Source organism: Oncorhynchus tshawytscha, linkage group LG21 (assembly GCF_018296145.1).
Source record: "Oncorhynchus tshawytscha isolate Ot180627B linkage group LG21, Otsh_v2.0, whole genome shotgun sequence".
NCBI lineage: Eukaryota > Metazoa > Chordata > Actinopteri > Salmoniformes > Salmonidae > Oncorhynchus > Oncorhynchus tshawytscha.
Genome location: NC_056449.1, coordinates 10,526,809 through 10,546,084, shown reverse-complemented (window position 1 = coordinate 10,546,084; position 19,276 = coordinate 10,526,809). Strand labels below are relative to the sequence as shown.

Sequence of the window (19,276 nt, the reverse complement as noted above, 5' to 3'; positions counted from 1 at the left end):
GGAAAGACAAACAGCTTCATTCTTGTTTGTGGGCCCCCTACCTCAAACAGAGGGCCGTGGGTCCTTTCTGTGAGAGAGAGAGAGAGAGAGAGAGAGAGTATGTGTTGCATTGTTAGGCTAGTGTTTATCTTGTCTCTTTTTTTTTCTTTCCTCCTTGCCACCTTCTTTTTACTTCCAGCATTTCCCGTCAGCTGCCATGCCAGATTAATTGTGCCGTGGGTTCTGGTGTGGTTCATCATATAGCTTTTTAATAGCAGCGAAACAGATGAATTAATTACAGCAAAATAAGATAGCCATTTAGTCATCATAACACCTTGAAGTCATGCAGTAATTTGTGAAAATGTATAACACCTTCAAAAAGACAGATAAATACACCAAATGTATCCTTTAGATAAGTGTACCTCTCTAAATATTATTTAAAGAGGTACCCTTACTTGGTTCAGTGAGAAACAGCAACGCATGAACTTGTGTTAGTCATCCTACAATTGACCACATGGTGTCACTCTTACTCATCAAAGTCATTAGCTTCAAGCAATGCGACAGTCTTAAGAAGGGGCTCCTCATGCCTCTGTTCAATTCCAGTGGTCTACACAATGACTCACAATTGAATACCTCCTGCTCCCGGATATTGCAATTGTACCGTATAACGTCAATCTCTAAATATTTAGATCTCTAGATCTCTTCCATTGGATCTGTTGGTGGTAAGAAACTTAAACTGGTCTATGTTACAATTAATAACAGTTATACATGTTTTCTGAGAAGGCTGTGAGGTTATCACAAAACTGTTCAGAAATACACAAGTGAATAAAGTTTTGTGAGAAGTAGGACACTAGACATTTTCTGGATAGAAGCGTTGTTACACATCCATTGAGCACAACATGTCAACAAATGTATGTCTTTGGCTGTAGCTTTTCCTTAGCAGGCCTATAAATCACAGGGGAACAGGCCCTAACAGAGAGGTTTTATGACACAGAGACTTCCCTTCCATCCTGCAGGGGGTATGAAGCTAACACTGTTCATGTGTCAAAAGCCTTTTAACTGGTAGGGTCCCAAAGCAAGTATTATTACTTCATTGGGCACCATTCAGACGGCTCCTTTGTATTCAATGTGAGTCTTACCAATAAATCAGGGAAGGGAGAAACTGAAGGGAAAACATAGCTTTTAAACACTGTATTGTGTGTCACTTTTCTCACCCTCTAACGCAAGGTGAGTTGAGAGAAACTGATAAGGTTATTACAATTGAAATGCACAGTTACAATTTTCTCTCATAAAACTGTTATGCATACAAACTCTGGAGTCTTTAAGCATCCTCAATTGATCATTCATCCTCAATGCATACTTAATTGATCATTACATTGTAGGCTACTAGCAGAAAAAAATGGTATTCACTTTTAATTTAACACAAAATGGTCATCACTTTTAATTGAACATTACGTGATAATTTTGCCAATTAAAATCGAAGCTTTCCCAAAATGTATTTATTACTTCATAGGCTACAATCTAGGCTGCTACTATGTGAAGAAGGGACTGCCCATTGTAAAATATCGTGAAATGCAGATGATGACACGTACAGGAGGAAGGTGTTCAATATTTAAGGATGAAAGAATATCTATGCAGTGAGTCACTCACGTGTGGTGTTGGACAGTAACCTGCCTAATTTAAATATCACCTGCATGGACTTCCTGTGGAGACGTCAGATCCTAGGATACTTGTTTTGTTGTTCGAAATTAGGGATATTACCTGTACTTCTAACAACTGAGTCGGTGCCCTCGGACAAATGAGCTGTATTATTCACCCAGACATGTAACGTATATGATTATATTAATCGTTTCTAGATGCTATAGGCTACTTTAGTCATAGCACGAGTTCACGACTGTGTTTGTTTTGTTATTCCGGAAAAAGCCCTTCACAAATTGTAGAAGACGAGTTTCGGTCTCGGCTATCTCTATGTTCTCGAACGTTCTATTCTCTCATCGAACATGACGGTGTTCAACTTTTTAAATGTATTCTCACACATGTTATACAGCCCACCATTAACATACGTGTATGAATATATATATATATATATATATATATATATATAATATATATATAGCCTAATCTAACACATTCCAACATGTTAAAGGTAGTCTAACATATCTCAGGCTGTGTTGTTGAAGGTGAGAACGTAATGTGGTCAAGTAGTTTGTTTTTAGAGTGCGGAATGCTCAGCATTATTTTCCAGTGAGGTGAGTAAAAAAGGTAAAATGCCATAAAATGTATAGGAGGAGTGACACTTAATTGATTTACCACGCATGTGTGCAACGCAAATTTGAATGAAGGGGGAAGTTTGCTCGGTTGTTAACCTTGACATCAGCTGTCAGTGGGGACATTGGATTATTTATGTTTTCTGACCAAGGAATAGACCAGCCCTCAACGATGGCCTCTCTTCTACAGTAACACAATAGTGCTAAAGCCTGTGTGTCAGGTGTTAGAAGTGGGCACTTTCTGGTGAATGACTAGGTTTTATTCTATACTACTAAGGCTATGTCACTGACAGTGAATATTGAAATTATAGAGTATTGCAATGGCACATCATTTGAATTAAGGCATATGAATAGAGAGGTAACAGGAGATTTGCTCATACAACCAGTATATGCTCAGTGGTCAGTTTATTAGGTACAGCCATCTAGTACCAGGTCGGACCCCCCTTTGCCTCCAGAACAGCCTGAATTCATCGGGCATTGAAACGTTACTCAATTAGTGTCAAGGGACCTAACGTGTGCAAGGAAAACATTCCCCACAACATTACGCCACCAGCCTGTACTGTTGACAGCAGGCAGGATGGGGTCATGGACTCATGCTGCTTATGCCAAATCCTGTCTCTGCCATCAGCATGACGTAACAGGAAACGGGATTCGTCAGACCAGGCAACGTTTTTCCACTCCTCAATTGTCCAGTGTTGGTGATTGCGTGCCCAATGGAGCCGCTTCTTCTTGTTTTTAGCTGATAGGAGTGGAACCTGGTGTGGTCGTCTGCTGCAATAGCCCTTCCGTGACACGGACCGACAAGTTGTGCGTTCCGAGATGCTGTTCTGCACACCACTGTTATACTGCGCCGTTATTTGCCTGTTTGTGGCCCGCCTGTTAACTTGCACGATTCTTGCTATTCTCTTTCGACCTCCCATCAACGAGCTGTTTTCGCCCACAGGACTGTCGCTGACTGGATGTTTTTTGTTTGTCGCACCAGGAGGCCGGCCGTTTCTGAAATACTGGAACAAGCGTGCCTAGTACCGACGATCACACCACGCTCAAAGTCTCTTAGGTTTTTAGGTAATTTAGGTAATTTTGCCCATTCTAACATTCAATCGAACAGTAACTGAATGACTCAATGCCTGTCTGCCTGCTCTATATAGCAAGCCACAGCCACGTGACTCGCTTTCTGTAGGAACAAACCATTTTTGTGAACAGGGTGATGTACCTAATAAACTGTATATTGCATGGGATGTGCATGTCAAGTTCAGACAGTCCTATTTGATCTTGAGGTGGTAGTGGCTATTGGCCAATGACTGTTTTATTGTTAGTTGTGAGCTCCTCTCCATGGGAAACTAGTGTCATGTTCCTAAGAGCCTAAATCAAGAGGTTGTTTGTGTCAAATCATCCATCTTCACATCTTTATAAAACCAGATGTAGGCTATAGGGGTAATTGGTTTGGAAGAGGTATGTTCCTTTTGAGTAATGGATGATAATTCATGCTTTTCTTTTTCATTCACTCTATTGAGTAGCAGACCTAAGGAGCTCTCTATTCATGGATGGATATTCCTGGTCAGAAGTTGATGTCTTGTTTCTGGAACCCAGTGTGTTGTGTGCTTTTCAGACAGTGGTCTGCTGGTGAACAGTGGGAGGATTACAACCTGTAACTTTTTAGCCTGGATGGGGTTCTGTAGTGGAGACTGGCACCAATGGGTACCATGCTTCAGGGTGGCTAGCAATCATACTGGTGTAGAAAGGGAGTGGGTAGATTATGAAGCAATGTGAACTTTAGGGGGAAAGTATACAGGGCGTTCCCTGTATTTTCACTTTGTCAACCATAACGGACAGTCAAATCAGTCAGGATTTCCGCACACCCCTTTTAGCTGATCTAATACGTCTCTCTTTTCTGTCTGCCTAATGGATTTACCTGCGTTCACTTTTACGAGGGTGTGCGGAAAATGTGACTCACCTCTGTTGTGGAGACAATGGAAACATTGGTGAGGGGAGGTTATTGTCTGTCATAACCACAGTGACTGAACAGCTGGCAGTCCTGTTTGACTTAAAAGCTCATCTGGCTATGAGTGACTGTTCCAATGGCACCCGTACATGGGAGGCTAATCTTAAATGTTGAGCCTAGAAAGCTTTGAATGTCACATGATTACACATTGATGTTGAGGTATTCCCCACCCGGTTAAGGTCACCTTGTCATCTTCAGAGCACACCTTATACCAGAACTACACATGAACAGTTCAGTACTTAACAACGCAACGTTGCCAATATTACAAGGTATAGCACTGCATACCACTGCTGTCAAAGCATGTTTAGCCCGGGATAACGATTTGACTGAAGACATACCATGAGTTATTTCTTCCCAAGCAGTTTCCTCCCTAGTTGTTTCCTCCAGGCATTAGAAACCATTGATTTTAAAATATGTTTTAATGTATTTTTTATTATGATATTTAACATTGATTAAATATAATTTAAACATTGAAGCACAATGGAACATTTAAATGGGTTATACATGAGAACGTGTCCTTTTAGGAGATGAGTAGTTGAACAGGAGATGAGTAGTCTGAAAGAAGGTACCTTCTTTCAGAGGATAACTAATATTAAGTCTGTTCAACTGCTCATCTCCTAAAAGGACAATCATTCAGGGTCCCTGCCTGCCTGGCTCCTCAGCAGCCCACGGCCTCTAATAACCACCCATGCTACATCCTCAATGAAACTCGATAGACCCTTTCATTCCCTCTCTCTAAGCTACATTCTCTGTCCAGCTCTCTCCTATTAAACATTTATAGACTGTGTGCTTTTTATGCTATGGCAAATATGCATACCAAAGATTAGGAGGAATTGTATTTAGGCTAATCTCTGTTTCGCCCAGGCAAGTCTAAACATGCATGTGTTGATAAGGAGGCATTCCGTCTACTCCAGTCAAGTGGGTGGCGTTTGTTTTATTTTACACAGAATTCCAATTATGGGACACACTTGACTTCATCATCCATCTTCTGAAGTAATCTCAGGTCAGATTGAGTATTTTTGGAGTCATTGAGTCTGGTTATGTGAATTCCCAAAGAAGTCGGGCAGAACCTTGGATATGCTTCCTCTGCTTTGCCACAGGATCCGTGACGCTTATCCATTACAAGACGAAGGATCACTTGAGTAACGAGAAAGGCGGTGAGCGAGTGGGCCGTCCTGTTTGACCTCAGTGTGTGTACACTACAGCCTTGGTGTAATTCCTCAGCCTTGGGTTTGGCCTCAGTGTTTTGCCTGCGCTAGTGCAACATCAGCAGTCTGAGTCCCCCCTCCCTCCACCTCTACATCCCCTCCCTCAGTCTAGTCACACCACTCCCCCTCAGTTTGCCACACAGCTGGTGCAGTGCTGGGCACACACACAGAACCTCTGACTGTGTGCCGGGGATGTAGAGCTCTGGTTTCAGTCAGGCTGCAGGCAGCCAGCACAGCTGTTGGGTCTGAGTTTCTTGTTTGCATGCGGTGGCTGCCGACCGGCCGAGGCCCTTGGCAACGCTGATATCAGCTTCTCAGGTAGGTGCAACAAGCTAATGACGAACAAGCTACAGAATCAGTCTGCTCTTTTGCCTTGCTGACCTCTCGACGGGGGTCAGAGAGGAGTGCTGGGAATGCAGAGATGCTGGTATGTGTACATAATGCTGTTGGCTGGGTTTTTATCATGTGACAAAGTGGAACGAGAAAAGGTGGCACGTAAACAGCTCAGTATTTGCGTCAGTATTGTTGGTTAGGTACTCCTATTCAGTGTACTTTGAGATATTCACACCACACTCGTATGCTTGTTTGTTTGTGCTGCAATTTGCTGGTTATACGATACATTTGACGTATGTGTTGATTGAAGCTTACACATCGGCTTCTTTTCTTTGCACATGTGTAGAGTAAGTTTCTAAAAGCGAAGAATGCATTTTTAATCAGCCTCACCTAAAGACAGGGAATTAGTGGAGAGATTAGAAGCCTCACAGAGGGATAGAGACAGCTGAGGGGGTCATCAGAGGATTTAATTTCTGCCCAGTTCATTCAGTATTCATTCTAGCACGTTTTTAAAACTTTTAGTCCTTTCTCGCCTCACCCCCCCCCGCTATTTTAATGAAGCGCACAGTGACATGTAGCCGAAAGGAGCATTCCTTTAGTCTCTCAGGAAACTGGCTGAGAGGAAACAGCTGCTCCAGCCTCCATATTGTTGCCGCTCTGTGTCATTTCCTGTTGAGCCAGTCAATATGAGTAGGAAAATCCCAACTCTAACGGCAGACCTCTTTTTGTGCTTCCCTAAACAGAAATCTAGGATGAAGACGTGAGGAGGAGATGACACGCGGTGGATCAGGGTTTAAACCTCACCTTCACTTTGGGATGTTTGCCCCCCTTATGAAATAAACTAAGCATATCCTTTCAGGGAAACGAGGGCACAGAGGAAGTAGGACAGTGGAACATTGGAAGTTGGACTTGCTAGCTAGGTACTCCAGCCTGTGGCCATGACGGAGCCTATGGTCCCCAGTAGCAGCAGCAGTGCTGGCCTAACATGGGCAAAGATGTGCAAGGAGTGTGGCCAGCAGCACGAGGGAGGCCAGGAGAACCACCTGTTTGAGTACCAGGATGAGGTAGATGACGAGCTGGTGTGCCACATCTGTCTGCAGCCCCTGCTGCAGCCCATGGACACGCCGTGCGGACACACCTACTGCTTCCAGTGCCTCAGCAGCTTCCTGAAGGAGCAGGACTTTTGTCCCGTGGACCGCCAGCAGCTGCAGCTGTACCATTGCCGGCCCTCCAGCCTGCTGGTCAGGAACCTGCTGGACAAGCTGACCGTGCTCTGTCCACACCAAGCTGAGTGCCAGCAGCAGATGCAGCGCTGTGAGCTGCAGCCCCACTTGCACAACAGGTGAATAGGGTTATGGCTGGGGCACCGCGGAGGGGTGATGATTGGCATGGGGCGGAGAAGAGGCAGTTTGAGATGGGGAAAGGTATTTAGTTAAGAGTTGAGTTTAAACTGTCTGCTTTGCAACCAGAGTAAGTAAGCCAAAATAGTACCTGTCTGTTTACTGTAGTTTATATTTGGCTGGTCTATTTATTTTCCCATGCCTGAATTTAGGAATTAACATTTGACCCATTAACTCAAAATTAACTTAACATGGATTCACATAACATAAGCCAATCAGGTTTAGAGTCTCCCATGACAAAGCTTTTATTACATAGTGCCTGGACTCAAAGGAGAGGTTCAGTCTCAAATGTCATATCCCCGAGATCTTTGTAATTTGTGGATTAGCCTTCCCTTTCCTCACTTGGCCAGTGTGGTGTGGTGCTTATCGTCTTAGTGGTTAGCAAGCAGCTATGACACAGTCAGTAGTGGGTAAAGGTTATGTTATGATAACTGGTCATTCTGCAACCATCTGTGCAAACAGACAGGAGGCAAAGTTCAGACAGCAGGACCAGCAGCAGTAGCTCTCTGACTTAATCACACTCGACCTGTCCCCCCCTCAGACTCCCTGCAATGCAGTAAAAAAAGGCTCCTCATCTGCATAGTTCTTCTCATAGTTTTGCTCTCTCTGACTCCCTCACCAGTCACTAAATCTATTCATTCCCATTTCCCACACCTCTAGCTTTTTAGACTTGTCCTCCTCCTCACTGAAACAAATGAATGAACATTGATCGTACTCCCTTTTTTGCTGGTCACATGGTATCTAAAGAAATGTAGGAGGCGTGTGCTCACTCAGGGTATTTTAGGTTACCTTCACGGACAGTTTTGCATGAATGTCATGAGGTTTAATTAAAAGGAGGATTGTTGAATGTTGACTTAACTGTCTCACTCTTCCTCTTTCTTCCTCTCCTCCCTCTCTAAGATGTCCTGTTTTCAGAAGGCTGAGGGAGGAGGCAGAGAGGAGGAAGAGACCCCCCTGGAATGAGCTAAAGGGGAACAGGGGGGAGGGGGAGTCAGGCGCTGATACCAAACATACCCGTACCGCCACCCGGGACACCCAGCCCGAGCCTGGCCTCATCAACCTTGCCTTCGAAGAGAGCGAGGACGGTAAGATGTCACACGTCACTCACTTCCTGATTTGCCCACAACACAAACCAGATAGACGTTACACTAACGTCACTATGTCTGAAGTCTGATTATTGTTGTATGATAATGATAGTCAGTCTAAGTAAATAGCAGTGAGCTCCCACTGGAAAAAAAAATAGGATACTTTCTAAGAATGGACAAATCTATATCAGTGTCAATCGGGGCAACGAATATGTAAGGATTTTATGAATGCACCCGGGGAAAGGAAGGGAAAGGAAACAGTCTGTCAGCTGTGTTGACTTTAGGGAAAACCCAAAGCCCCTTTGATGTGGTCATTCCTGGCAAGAGAGTTGTCAGACCTGGATAAGACGAGTGCTGATCATTTAGCTGGGGGCTTAGGATTTCAGACACTCCGGCCAAATCCTCGTCTGAACCTTCAGAAGGTGTATTTACCAGAGGAGGCTGGTGGGAGGAGCTATAGGAGGATGGGCTCATTGTAATGGCTGGAATGGAATCAATGGAACGGTATCAAACATATGGAAATCATGTGTTTGACTCCGTTCCATGTATTCCATTCCAGCCATTACAATGAGCCTGTCCTCCTATCGCTCCCCCCACCAGCCTCCTCTGGTATCAACCTAACCTCTGTCTGGTCTAGACTTAGAACCCCTCCAGGGAATTTGTAATCCAGTACTGTGGAACAAAGTCCATCAAAACAAAGTTACCTGGCAACACTGGCGATCATTATCGCAGAAATTATTACCTCATTGTGAGTGATTCTTGGGGAATAGGTTGCCACTTGCCCTACTTGATTCAGAACCCCAGGGTGTGTTGGCATTGCGCACACAATGAAAGGCAACCATGGACCATTGACATGTGTTTGAGCATATTTGACTCTCGGTGAGTGTGTGTGCCCGTGCATGCGTTTGTCAGGTTGTTTGTCTCTGTTTATGTAAACGTGTACCTCAAATCATCATGCCCTTGTCTGCCCCCTTCTCCCCCCACAGAGACCTCCATGCGGTCCAGCCTGGTGGCCGAGGCCAACGTGGTGGAGATGATTCGGGAGGAGCAGGAGTTGGGCCTGCGTATTGTGGGAGGAAAGGACACGCCCCTGGGCAACATAGTCATCCAGGAGATCATCCGTGACTCACTGGCCGCCCGCGATGGCAGGCTGGCCCCGGGGGATCACATTCTGGAGGTGAGACGGGTTCCTCACTGTAAATAATAGAGGGATAGGTCACCTGAAAAATATGTTCAGGCCGCTCCCTTCCTTCCCATCATCTTATGTAGCTTTGGTGCCGTAGCCGTATACTTTGAAATGTCCACCTTAACAATGGTAATGGCTGCACTTTGTGAAGATGGTGCTTTATAAGAAGCTTTGACCTATTATTCCACACAACCCTATTCCCTTGGGCTCCCATGATCCTCAGTAAATGGGGGGGAATTTGTTGGTGGGGAAGTAGATATTCAGGATGAACGGGTCTCTGGATTCATGGTAACATGCGTGGCAGAGATCTGTTCTGCAAGCAGGCCCATGAAACAGGGTTTTGAAACTCACTGTTGAGCTATTGCTGTTTTCAGGCCGAGCCCCATCTTCTGGAAAGAACAAAGTTCACCTGATTGCAGACAGGCTCTGTCTGGTTTTCTTCAATGTTTTATTTTTCTTGGTCAGAAAAGGCTGATTATGACACGTAGTCTAGTGACATTTAGGCTATGGTCCTGGTTGTATGTAAATGGACCAAAAGGCTAAGGAAGATTACATGCTAGTGGTGAGGTTGTCTCAACACATAAGACCACTCGCTAGATGGTCTGTGTACTGTCCCTGTAAAAATCTAAATAAACTCAAATCTGGTTTCCACCCAGAGGGTAGAACTAGGGTACAGAGATGGTATATATTTTGAAGGGGGTTTCACAAAGATACAGCATCCTTCCCAGAAGCCTGCTCCCTCTCTCTTCCTCAGATTTCTCCTCCCCCTGGCTGTCTGGCAGGGGTACATGACAATGCCTGTGCCCATCTCTTCCTCTGGGCTGACCAATCACAAATTTAGAATAAAAACTCATCTCACCCCTACTAGCTGCCTTGGTAGCAGTAATATAACCGCTCACTTTTTGGGGTCCTTTGTGGACAGCTATTGGCTGTAAAGAGAGATGTGTGACAGAGCGGAGATTGCGTTCTTAATTTGTTGAAATTGAATCCCTCGCTTGTATCGATGTATTGATTTTTAAGAAGGGCTTCTCTCGGATGAGGTTTGTAAAGCTGGAATTGGTCAAAAATGGGTCCAATAATTTCATACACCTTCTCAACCAAAGGTCGATGCAATGTCTCGAGCAATATGAGTCGAGTTACCTGTGGTTTTTGGCTGTAAAGATGGAGGCACAGCTCTTAGTATTTTTAAAGTGGTATGTCTACATCTATTGATTTTCTTATTGTTAAAAACGGTGACGTCAGTAGTTTTGAATGACATAAGGCCAACCTGAAACAATGTTTTTCACCATACAAACAATACCAGTTTAGAAGTAACTAGTTACACCTCTCCTAGGATGTATAGTTTTACATAATTCTACCGTGATCAGCAGAAAGCATTTTAATTTGGCTCTCCATCAGCGCAGGGACCAGTCACTTCGCTCAGCTGTCGATACTCTATGTATATTTAGTCCACCTGCAGTGTTCCAGAGGGATGCTGTATCAGTGTCCGTGTTGCTGACCATGTGGTGTTGTGTCTAGGTGAATGACGTCAGCCTGGCGTCTATCCCACACGGCCGGGCCATCTCCGTGCTGCGGCGGCCATGCCCTCTGCTCAGACTCATCGTCATGCAGGAGAAGGGCTTCAACCCCCGTCAACCGCAACACCCTGGCCTCGAGTACCACACTCCCTCCTCCACCATCATGGCCACCGCCTCCCCTCCCTCTCACAGTCCCCACGGCACCGCCCACAACCAGGGTACGGTGATCCAGGTGACGCTGGTAAAGAGGGATCGCTCGGAGCCGCTGGGCATCAAGCTGATCCGCAAGTCGGACGAGACGGGGGTCTTCATTTTGGACCTGTTGGCAGGGGGGCTGGCGGCCAAGGACGGGAAATTATGCAACAATGACAAGGTGATGGCCATCAATGGGCAGGACCTGAGACACGGCACCCCAGAGAACGCAGCACAGATCATACAGGTAGGTCTTCTGTAGTAGACAAGTTACAGCACAGCTATTTCATGGAGACCAAAGCACGAGACATTATGGAAATAGGATTTATTATGATCTCTTACGAAAACATTGACTTTCATGTTAGCAGAGGTTCCCAGGATATCTTTGCTGGCTGTGTAATGAATCTGAGGCCTGAACTGTGTGTGTCTGCAGGCCAGTGAGGTGCGGGTGAACTTTGTGGTGATGAGGCAGCCGGAGGCCCAGGAGGAGGGGGGCAGTGGGGGAGAGGGGCTGGGCCGAGTGGCTAGGAGGGCTCCAGAACCCCAGTACTTCAGACGCCCCTCCACCTACATGAAGGTAAACAATCTCCTCTCCGGATTAGAACTTACAAATCGCTGTACTAAAAACTGCTGTATGTTGGTGTGTACACACATGATCCTACAAGCGTCTCATGTTTACATAATGTGATCATGGCACCACGGTCGATCAGTCACACCCCAGCCCTCTGTCACCAGTACAGGCTTCCTAGCACATCCACAGAAGCCCTCCTCACTTAGGCAGTGGTGAAAGGGGCCTTGGGAGCAGACCGACACCTGTGTCCCTGCTCCAGGGACAAAAGCCCTTCTCTGGGGCCTGCTCACTCCTGATCAAAAGGTCCAGAGTGCTGCCTCACCATGTTCTATTTGTTTGTTGCTTTGGGTGGCAGAGGATCAAAGCTGCTGGTTAGCTTTCACCTGCAGAGGCCAGGCTTTGAGTGTTGCTGGGGGTGAAGGGTTCCCTGCTGGGGGGAGGAAGAGGGAGGTCTCTCCTCCCCAGCCCCCTCTGAAGGTTAACAGACTCCAGAGAGAGAGAGCAACAAGGATGCTGGCAGGAGCTGTGGATGTCGACACGTGCACTCGGGAGCCGAGTGTCGATCCTTGCACATTACCTCTTGAGTCCGCAGCTGCATCTGAGATGTTGCTGCTTACATTGTTTTGGACAAGCGGTTTCACAAGGAATCAATTAAGTCAAAAGATCCTTCTCAGTTCTAGGAAATGGAGAGGGGCAGATGATGAGCAGCACACCCCAGAAGGATTGCAGAGTCAGGCATATTGTGCTACTTTTCTTTGACGCCAGTCTTTTCTATGATGACTAGAAATAATTCTTATGAAGTTGTTTTGATCTTAAGAAGCAAATCTAAATAGCCTACTGAATGCTCCTCATCAATGTAAAGCAAATGAAGGGTTCTTCCTGGTGTTTCCCAGGATCCACCAGGGGGCTTCTGCAGTCAGGAGAAGATGGTGAGTCTGAAGAAGGAGCCAAGACTCTCCCTGGGCATCACCATCGCTGGGGGGAGGGACTGCCGCAGCCGACTGCCCGTCTACATCACCAGTGTCCAGCCTGTCGGCTGCCTGCACCGAGACGGCACTATCAAAAAAGGTACACTTGGGATATACAGTGCATTCTGAAAGTATTCAGACCCCTTAACTTGTTTCTCATCAATCTACACACAATACCCAATAATGACAAAGCGAAAACAGGTTTTTAGAGATGTTTGTAAATGTATTCAAAATAAAAAACAGAAGTACCTCATTTACAAAAGCATTATGACCCTTCACTATGAGACTTGAAATTGAGCTCAGGTGCATTGGTGGCAGGTAGCCTAGTGGTTAGAGTTTTGGGCCAGTAACCCAGGTTGCTGGATCGAATCCCCAAGCTGACAAGGTAAAAATCTGTCGTTCTGTCCCTGACCAAGGCAGTTAACCCACTTCCCTGGGCGCCGAAAATGTGGATGTCGATTTTAAGGTAGCCCCTGGCACCTCTCTGATTCAGAGGGGTTGGGTTAAATGCAGCAGACACATTTCAGTTGAATACATTCAGTTGGACAACTGACTAGGTATTTCCCTTTCCTGTTTCCATTGATCATCCTTGATGGTTCTACAACTTGATTGGAGTCCACCTGTGGTAAATTCAATTGATTGGACATGATTTGGAAAGGCACACATCTGTCTATTTAAGGTCCCACAGTTGACAGTGCATGTCAGACCAAACACCAAGCCATGAGGTCGAAGGAATTGTCTGTGGAGCTCAGAGACAGGATTGTGTCGGCACAGATCTAGGGAAGTGTACCAAAACATTTCTGCAGCATTTAAGGTCCCCAAGAACACAGTGGCCACCATCATTCTTAAATTGAAGAAGTTTGTAACCACCAAGACTCCTAGAGCTGGCCGCCCGGAAGTGACCAAGAACCCAATGGTCACTCTGACAGAGCTCCAGAGTTCCTCTGTGGAGATGGGAGAACCTTCCAGAATGATAACCATCTCTGCAGCACTCCAACAATCAGACCTTTTATGGTAGAGTGGCCAAACGGAAGTCACTCCTCATTAAAAGGCACATGACAGCCCGCTTGGAGTTTGCCAATAGAAACCTAAAGGACTCTCAGACCATGAGAAGCAAGATTCTCTAGTCTGATGAAACCAAGATTGAACTCTTTGGAGGAAACCTGGCACCATTCCTAAGATGAAGCATGGTGGTGGCAGCATCATGCTGTGGGGATGATTTTCAGCGGCAGGACTGGGAGACTAGTCAGGATCGAGGGAAAGAAAAACAGAGCAAAGTACACAGAGATCCTTAATAAAAACCTGCTCCAGAGTGCTCAGGACATCAGACTGGGGCGAAGGTTCACCTTGCAACAGGACAACGACCCTAAGCACACAGCCAAGACAACACAGGAATGGCTTCGGGACAAGTCGTTGAATGGCCCAGCTAGAGTCCGGACTTGACTTGAACATCTCTGGAGAGACCTGAAAATGGTTGTGCAGCGACACTCCCCATCCATCCTGACAGAGCTTGAGAGAATCTAAAGAAAAGAATGGGAGAAACTCCCCAAATAAAGGTGTGCCAAGCTTGTAGCATCATACCCAAGACAACTCTAGGCTGTAATCGCTGCCAAAGTACTGACTAAAGGGTCTGAATAAATGTGATATTTTCAGTTTATTTTTAACTTTTTATACATTTGCGACAAATTTCATTTGTCATTATGGGGTTTTGTGTATAGTTTGAGGGAAAAAAATACAATTTAATCCATTTTAAACTAAGGCTGTAATGTAAAAATGTGGAAAAAGTCCAGGGGTCTGAATACTCTCTCAATGCACCATATGCTTTCATATAACCACCAAACCAGTGACCATTATCAGTCATGGTTTTGATAGGACATGACAGTTTTCATTCCATACATTGACCCCACGTAGCATGGCTAATGTTCAGATTTAAATTCTTAAGGGGATAATTCTGTTAGTGAAGGGGTAGACAATATGCATAGCTCTTACATCAAAAGGTCTTCCCGTTAAATGTCAAGGCCAGCTTTGCATGCAGAGGCTACATTTTCTTGACATGTTTCTGATTTCTGTTGCCCAGGGGATGTCTTGCTGAGCATCAACGGCGTGGATCTGACCCAGCTGACTTACAATGAGGCGGTGGCGGTGCTGAAGGCCCAGACGGCTCAGGCCCAGGTGGTCCTCAGGGTCATCCAGACCATCTCAGAAGACCCAGAGGATGAGGGGGAGGCCGTCAAGGAGGCCATGGAGTCTGTGGAAAATCCAAGGGAGGATGACGTCAACTGGGCCCCGTTGTGGACCCGCTGGCTGGGGCTTCCCAGGTAAGCACACACACTAACCATTGGTTGGAAAATAACTTACCTCAAGTTTGCATGACCTCAACTTTGCATTTCTTCAAATCCAATCTGTGTCATGAGTATAGCTTGTACTCAACACTTCAGTAGTTGGACAATACTAGCAAGCAATATTAGTCTGAACAGTGTGATAATGCTTGGACAGTCTGTTGCGTCGGAAAAGTACCCTATCACTTGTTTCAGGTGGCCATTTAAAACACGAAGGTCTTAATTCTGCGCTTATGAAATCCCACGGACACTTTTTTTTTTTTTTGAGCGTCACTTCCTCTCCTCCTTAGTCACATGCACTGGTGCCGTGACATTGTGTTGCTGAAGACCAATCAGGAGAGCTGGGGCTTCAGCATTGTGGGCGGCTTCGAGGAGAGTCACGGACAGCAGCCGTTCTTCATCAAGACCATCGTGCCTGGTACACCCGCCTACCTCGACGGACGCCTCAAGTGAGTTGCTTCACACGGCCAGTGCTAGTTTCCTATAATAAACTTCAGTGAGGAAAAACATGTTACTATCTGGGTGGGTGATGGAGTTTAGGAGCAGTGAGAAGGGAGTTATGTTTTGTTAAGCCTGCCCTGTACTTTGATAAGGCATGTACTCCCTTTTGTGCAGGCTTGCCTCCCCAAGGACAGGATTGAACAGAAATACCTGGTTTCACCATTTTAATTCAACTGAGAGCAGAGATGGAGCCAGCCTGGTATCCAGTGCTCATTTAGATGTGATTCTCCTGTAAAAGTCCATCATATTTCGAAATTAATGCACAGCTGTTAGGAGACTGATTATTGTGGCGGGTAGGTCATTGTGTTGCATTTCTTGTGCCCCATGTTTACTGACTGTCCCTCTGTGTTGTCTCTAGGTGTGGTGATGAGATTGTAGCTGTGAACGGAGCTACCACGGTGGGCATGAACAACTCGTCCCTCATCCCCATGCTCAAGCTGCAGAAGAATAAAGTCACACTGACTGTAGTGTCCTGGCCGGGGAGCCTGGTGTAGACACACGAAGATACAGACGGACGCACATCCTGCCTTCCTCAGCTCCTGTCTCCACTGAGCCTCTTGTCTCTGCACATACCACCCTAGAATCTCATTGGTGACATTCTTGGAAAGATGGTTACTTTTCCGATTTATTAATTTCACTAAGTAATCTCTTCTGATGTGGATTGTAATCTAGTTTAATTTGCACATTGCCCTAGCTGACTAGTGTGACTGAATTTCACATTTTAGTTGTTTCACTGCTTTGGTTGTTTTTGTTGTTACTCAAAAGGGCAGTTGATTCTCTGGCTGAACAAATCTGGCTTATCAGGGTGAAGGATGAATTGACAATCAAAAATTGGAGTCCTTAATGGTGGAAACAGCCACATCTGTTTATATATTTATATATATCACACTCACCGGCCAGTTTATTAGGTACACCCCGTTCACAAATGGATCCATCCTACAGACAGTGAGTCATGTAGCTGTGGTGTGCTATATAAAGCAGGCAAACAGGTTTTGAGGCATTCAGTTACTGTTCGAATGAACGTTAGAATGGGCAACAATAGTGACATTTGAGCGTGGTATGATCGTTGGTGCCAGGCACGCCAGATCCAGTATCTCAGAAAAGGCCCCCCTCCTGGGCTTTTCACGCACGACAATGTCTAGGGTTTACCAAGAATGGTGCGACAAACAAAAAAACATCCAATCAGCGGCAGTCCTGCGGGAGAAAACAGCTCGTTGATGAGAGGTCGAAGGATAATGGCAAGAATCGTGCAAGCTAACAGGCGGGCCACAAACAGACAAAAATAATGGCGCAGAACAGCATCTCGGAATGCACAACTCGTCTATCCACAGACTCCAACATGACAGCGAGTTCAGTTTACTTGAGTGGCCTGCACAGTCCCCAGACCTCAACCCAATAGATCATCTTTGGGATTAGATGGAACGGCCTGTTCGCAGCATGCATGTACCGCCGTCCAATCTGCAGCAACTGCATGATGCCATCGCGTCAGCATGTACCAACATCCCTGTGGAATTTTTCCAACACCTTGTAGAATACCCAAAGAATTCAGGCTGTTCTGGAGGCAAAGGGGGATCCGACCTGGTACTAGATGGGTGTACCTAATATACACAGAGGTTGGTTTATCTGCGATATTACAACTAAGAAGTTTCTGAAAACAACGAACACTTTTTTTCCCCCCCTGGTACATCATTACACGCTCGATAGAATCGCACAATATGTATGTACTGCAATATTTTTTTACATGCTGTGCGACTTGCCTCAGTTTGGCAACAATAACAGCGGTGGTAGGGTGGCCAGTGGCGCTGTTTCCCCCTACTGCGGATTCCATCTTTAAATGTATACTGGAAGGATCTTTACTGTTTTGGAATTATTGTTTTTACTCTGTCTTGAACACCATTTGCTTTTAGCAGGTTTTATTTTGTTTTTAGCAGGTTTTGCTTACCTGTTCACGATACCCATTTGCCCCCTCCCCCATATGTTAATGGTGATTTGAATTATTCAATGCTGGGTTATACTTTTTTTTATACTTTGTAGATTTCAAATTCCATGGGGGGGGGGCATATTTTAGGCTATGAAACATATCCTCATAATTCCACAGTTAATTAAGATGTATTTAATATACCTAATCAATTAGGAAAGGGTGACAGTTGACTAAGTCACATGTACACATCCTCTCCAACACCTGCCTTTTTATTTTTGTACATTTAGATTTGAACAGATACTGTGTTTTATCCATATATATATATATATACACAAGGATGTTATAGTGGCTTCTGGTATTTATGAATGATTTATTTCCTATACAACTGCACTGTAAAAATCTCTTACATTCAGTATGAGGCAATGCACAAAAATGTATTTGATTAATGTGGGTGCCTTGTACATGTTGAAGGACAGAAGTTCAAACACTTGCCTTAATTGCCACAACCAAATATCATCGTTTTTTTCTTAAAGCTCCCACCTCATTTTCTTACCAATGACTAAGTGGAGGGATGATCTGTTCATTGTTATTTAGTTCAAATGTTCACAGGAAGAGCCAGGAGGAGATCAGAGCAGTTGGCCTTAGTTGGAGCTTTAGATTGACTTCCACTGTTCTTTTCAAGGTGTCATAAAACACTACAGGCCTTTCAATAAACCCTGTGAATGTGATGGAAGCCCTCAGTATAGTTTAATATTTGAGAAATGTAGGCATTTTATCCTGTGTAATGGCTCATCCCTGGGTTTCATAATGTTCTAAAACCTGTCTTTTGTATTTTATACATAATATTTACAAAGCACTTAAAGCTTCTCAGATTGTATTGAATGGCTTTTAAAGTCCAGCACTTAAAAAAAACAAGTATATTCCTCCATGGCTGTTCATCCACAGGCTCTGGGGCCTAGTGCCTCTCGCTGGGCCTTGCTTTTTCTTTGGTATCCTGGCCTCTGGCTGTCCTGTGGCTGGGGGGGGTATCAGTCATCTGGAGGGGGAAGTGGGCCAGGCTTGTCGCCACGAGAGCTTTAGGAGGAATGTAAATCAGGACGGCAGAGGACGGCTTCAAATCATCCCTGGTTTTCCAGCAAGGGTCAAGGCCTCAATTTCAGCTCAGTGAAAGATATAAGGGATGAAATGGTTGGTTAGAAACAGTTATGTTAGTATCTATATTGATCAATAAAAAGCTTATACATACCCTTGTTTCTTATCATTACTGCAACCTAATGAAAACATAAGCAGGAGTTATGGGTGGTTGCTGGCACCTGCAGAGGATGTTGAGTAACAGCTGTTGTGTAGGCATACTTAGACACCAGCAAAAATAGTTAGTCCCTTAGCTTTCAATCATTGAATACCTAAAATGCAAGCATTTCAGTTTAACTGAGACCAACATTCTTGGTTAGATGATGCTGCAGGACCATAGCAAAATCAATCCATCTCTTTCCCCACAAGTAATGTGATACATTTGTTACATAATGTGATTGAAAGTACAAGAAATTATCTTCAACACTCAATGTGTAATACTTTAAAAGCATTTAAATCGTGTTTGTGGATGAATATTGGACCACACTTCTTCGTCTCATACTTGGATAAGGAGAATTGGAAATATATAAGGGTCTGGTTTTATTCAAAGAGACAATTTAGCTGAGATGTGACAGAGATTGAACCAAGAATTACATGAATCCAAAATGGTTAGACCCGCTGTACACTACTACACACTCATAGCTCATCTCTCATGGTGTGTCAGTCTGCCCTCTGG

At 44.9% G+C, this 19,276-nt stretch overlaps 1 protein-coding gene across 3 annotated transcripts; it reads left to right on the top strand.

The window, feature by feature from the left end:
• The first annotated feature begins 1,647 nt into the window (after positions 1-1,647).
• Positions 1,648-16,048, top strand: lnx2b (ligand of numb-protein X 2b). 3 transcript variants are annotated; one of them, XM_024382852.2, is made up of 11 exons: positions 1,651-1,803; positions 5,349-5,774; positions 6,533-7,131; positions 8,090-8,274; positions 9,261-9,451; positions 10,979-11,416; positions 11,603-11,746; positions 12,634-12,808; positions 14,786-15,026; positions 15,338-15,496; positions 15,907-16,048. In XM_024382852.2, exons 3-11 carry the CDS (start codon positions 6,728-6,730, stop codon positions 16,040-16,042), a joined length of 2,073 nt encoding a protein of 690 aa, XP_024238620.1. In that variant the 5' UTR covers positions 1,651-1,803; positions 5,349-5,774; positions 6,533-6,727; the 3' UTR covers positions 16,043-16,048. The 3 variants fall into 3 exon arrangements, with proteins under 3 accessions (XP_024238624.1, XP_024238620.1, XP_024238623.1); XM_024382855.2 differs by lacking the exon at positions 5,349-5,774; XM_024382856.2 differs by lacking the exons at positions 5,349-5,774; positions 15,338-15,496; positions 15,907-16,048 and adding an exon at positions 15,243-15,305 and having other exon boundaries at positions 1,648-1,803.
• Positions 16,049-19,276: the final 3,228 nt, after the last annotated feature.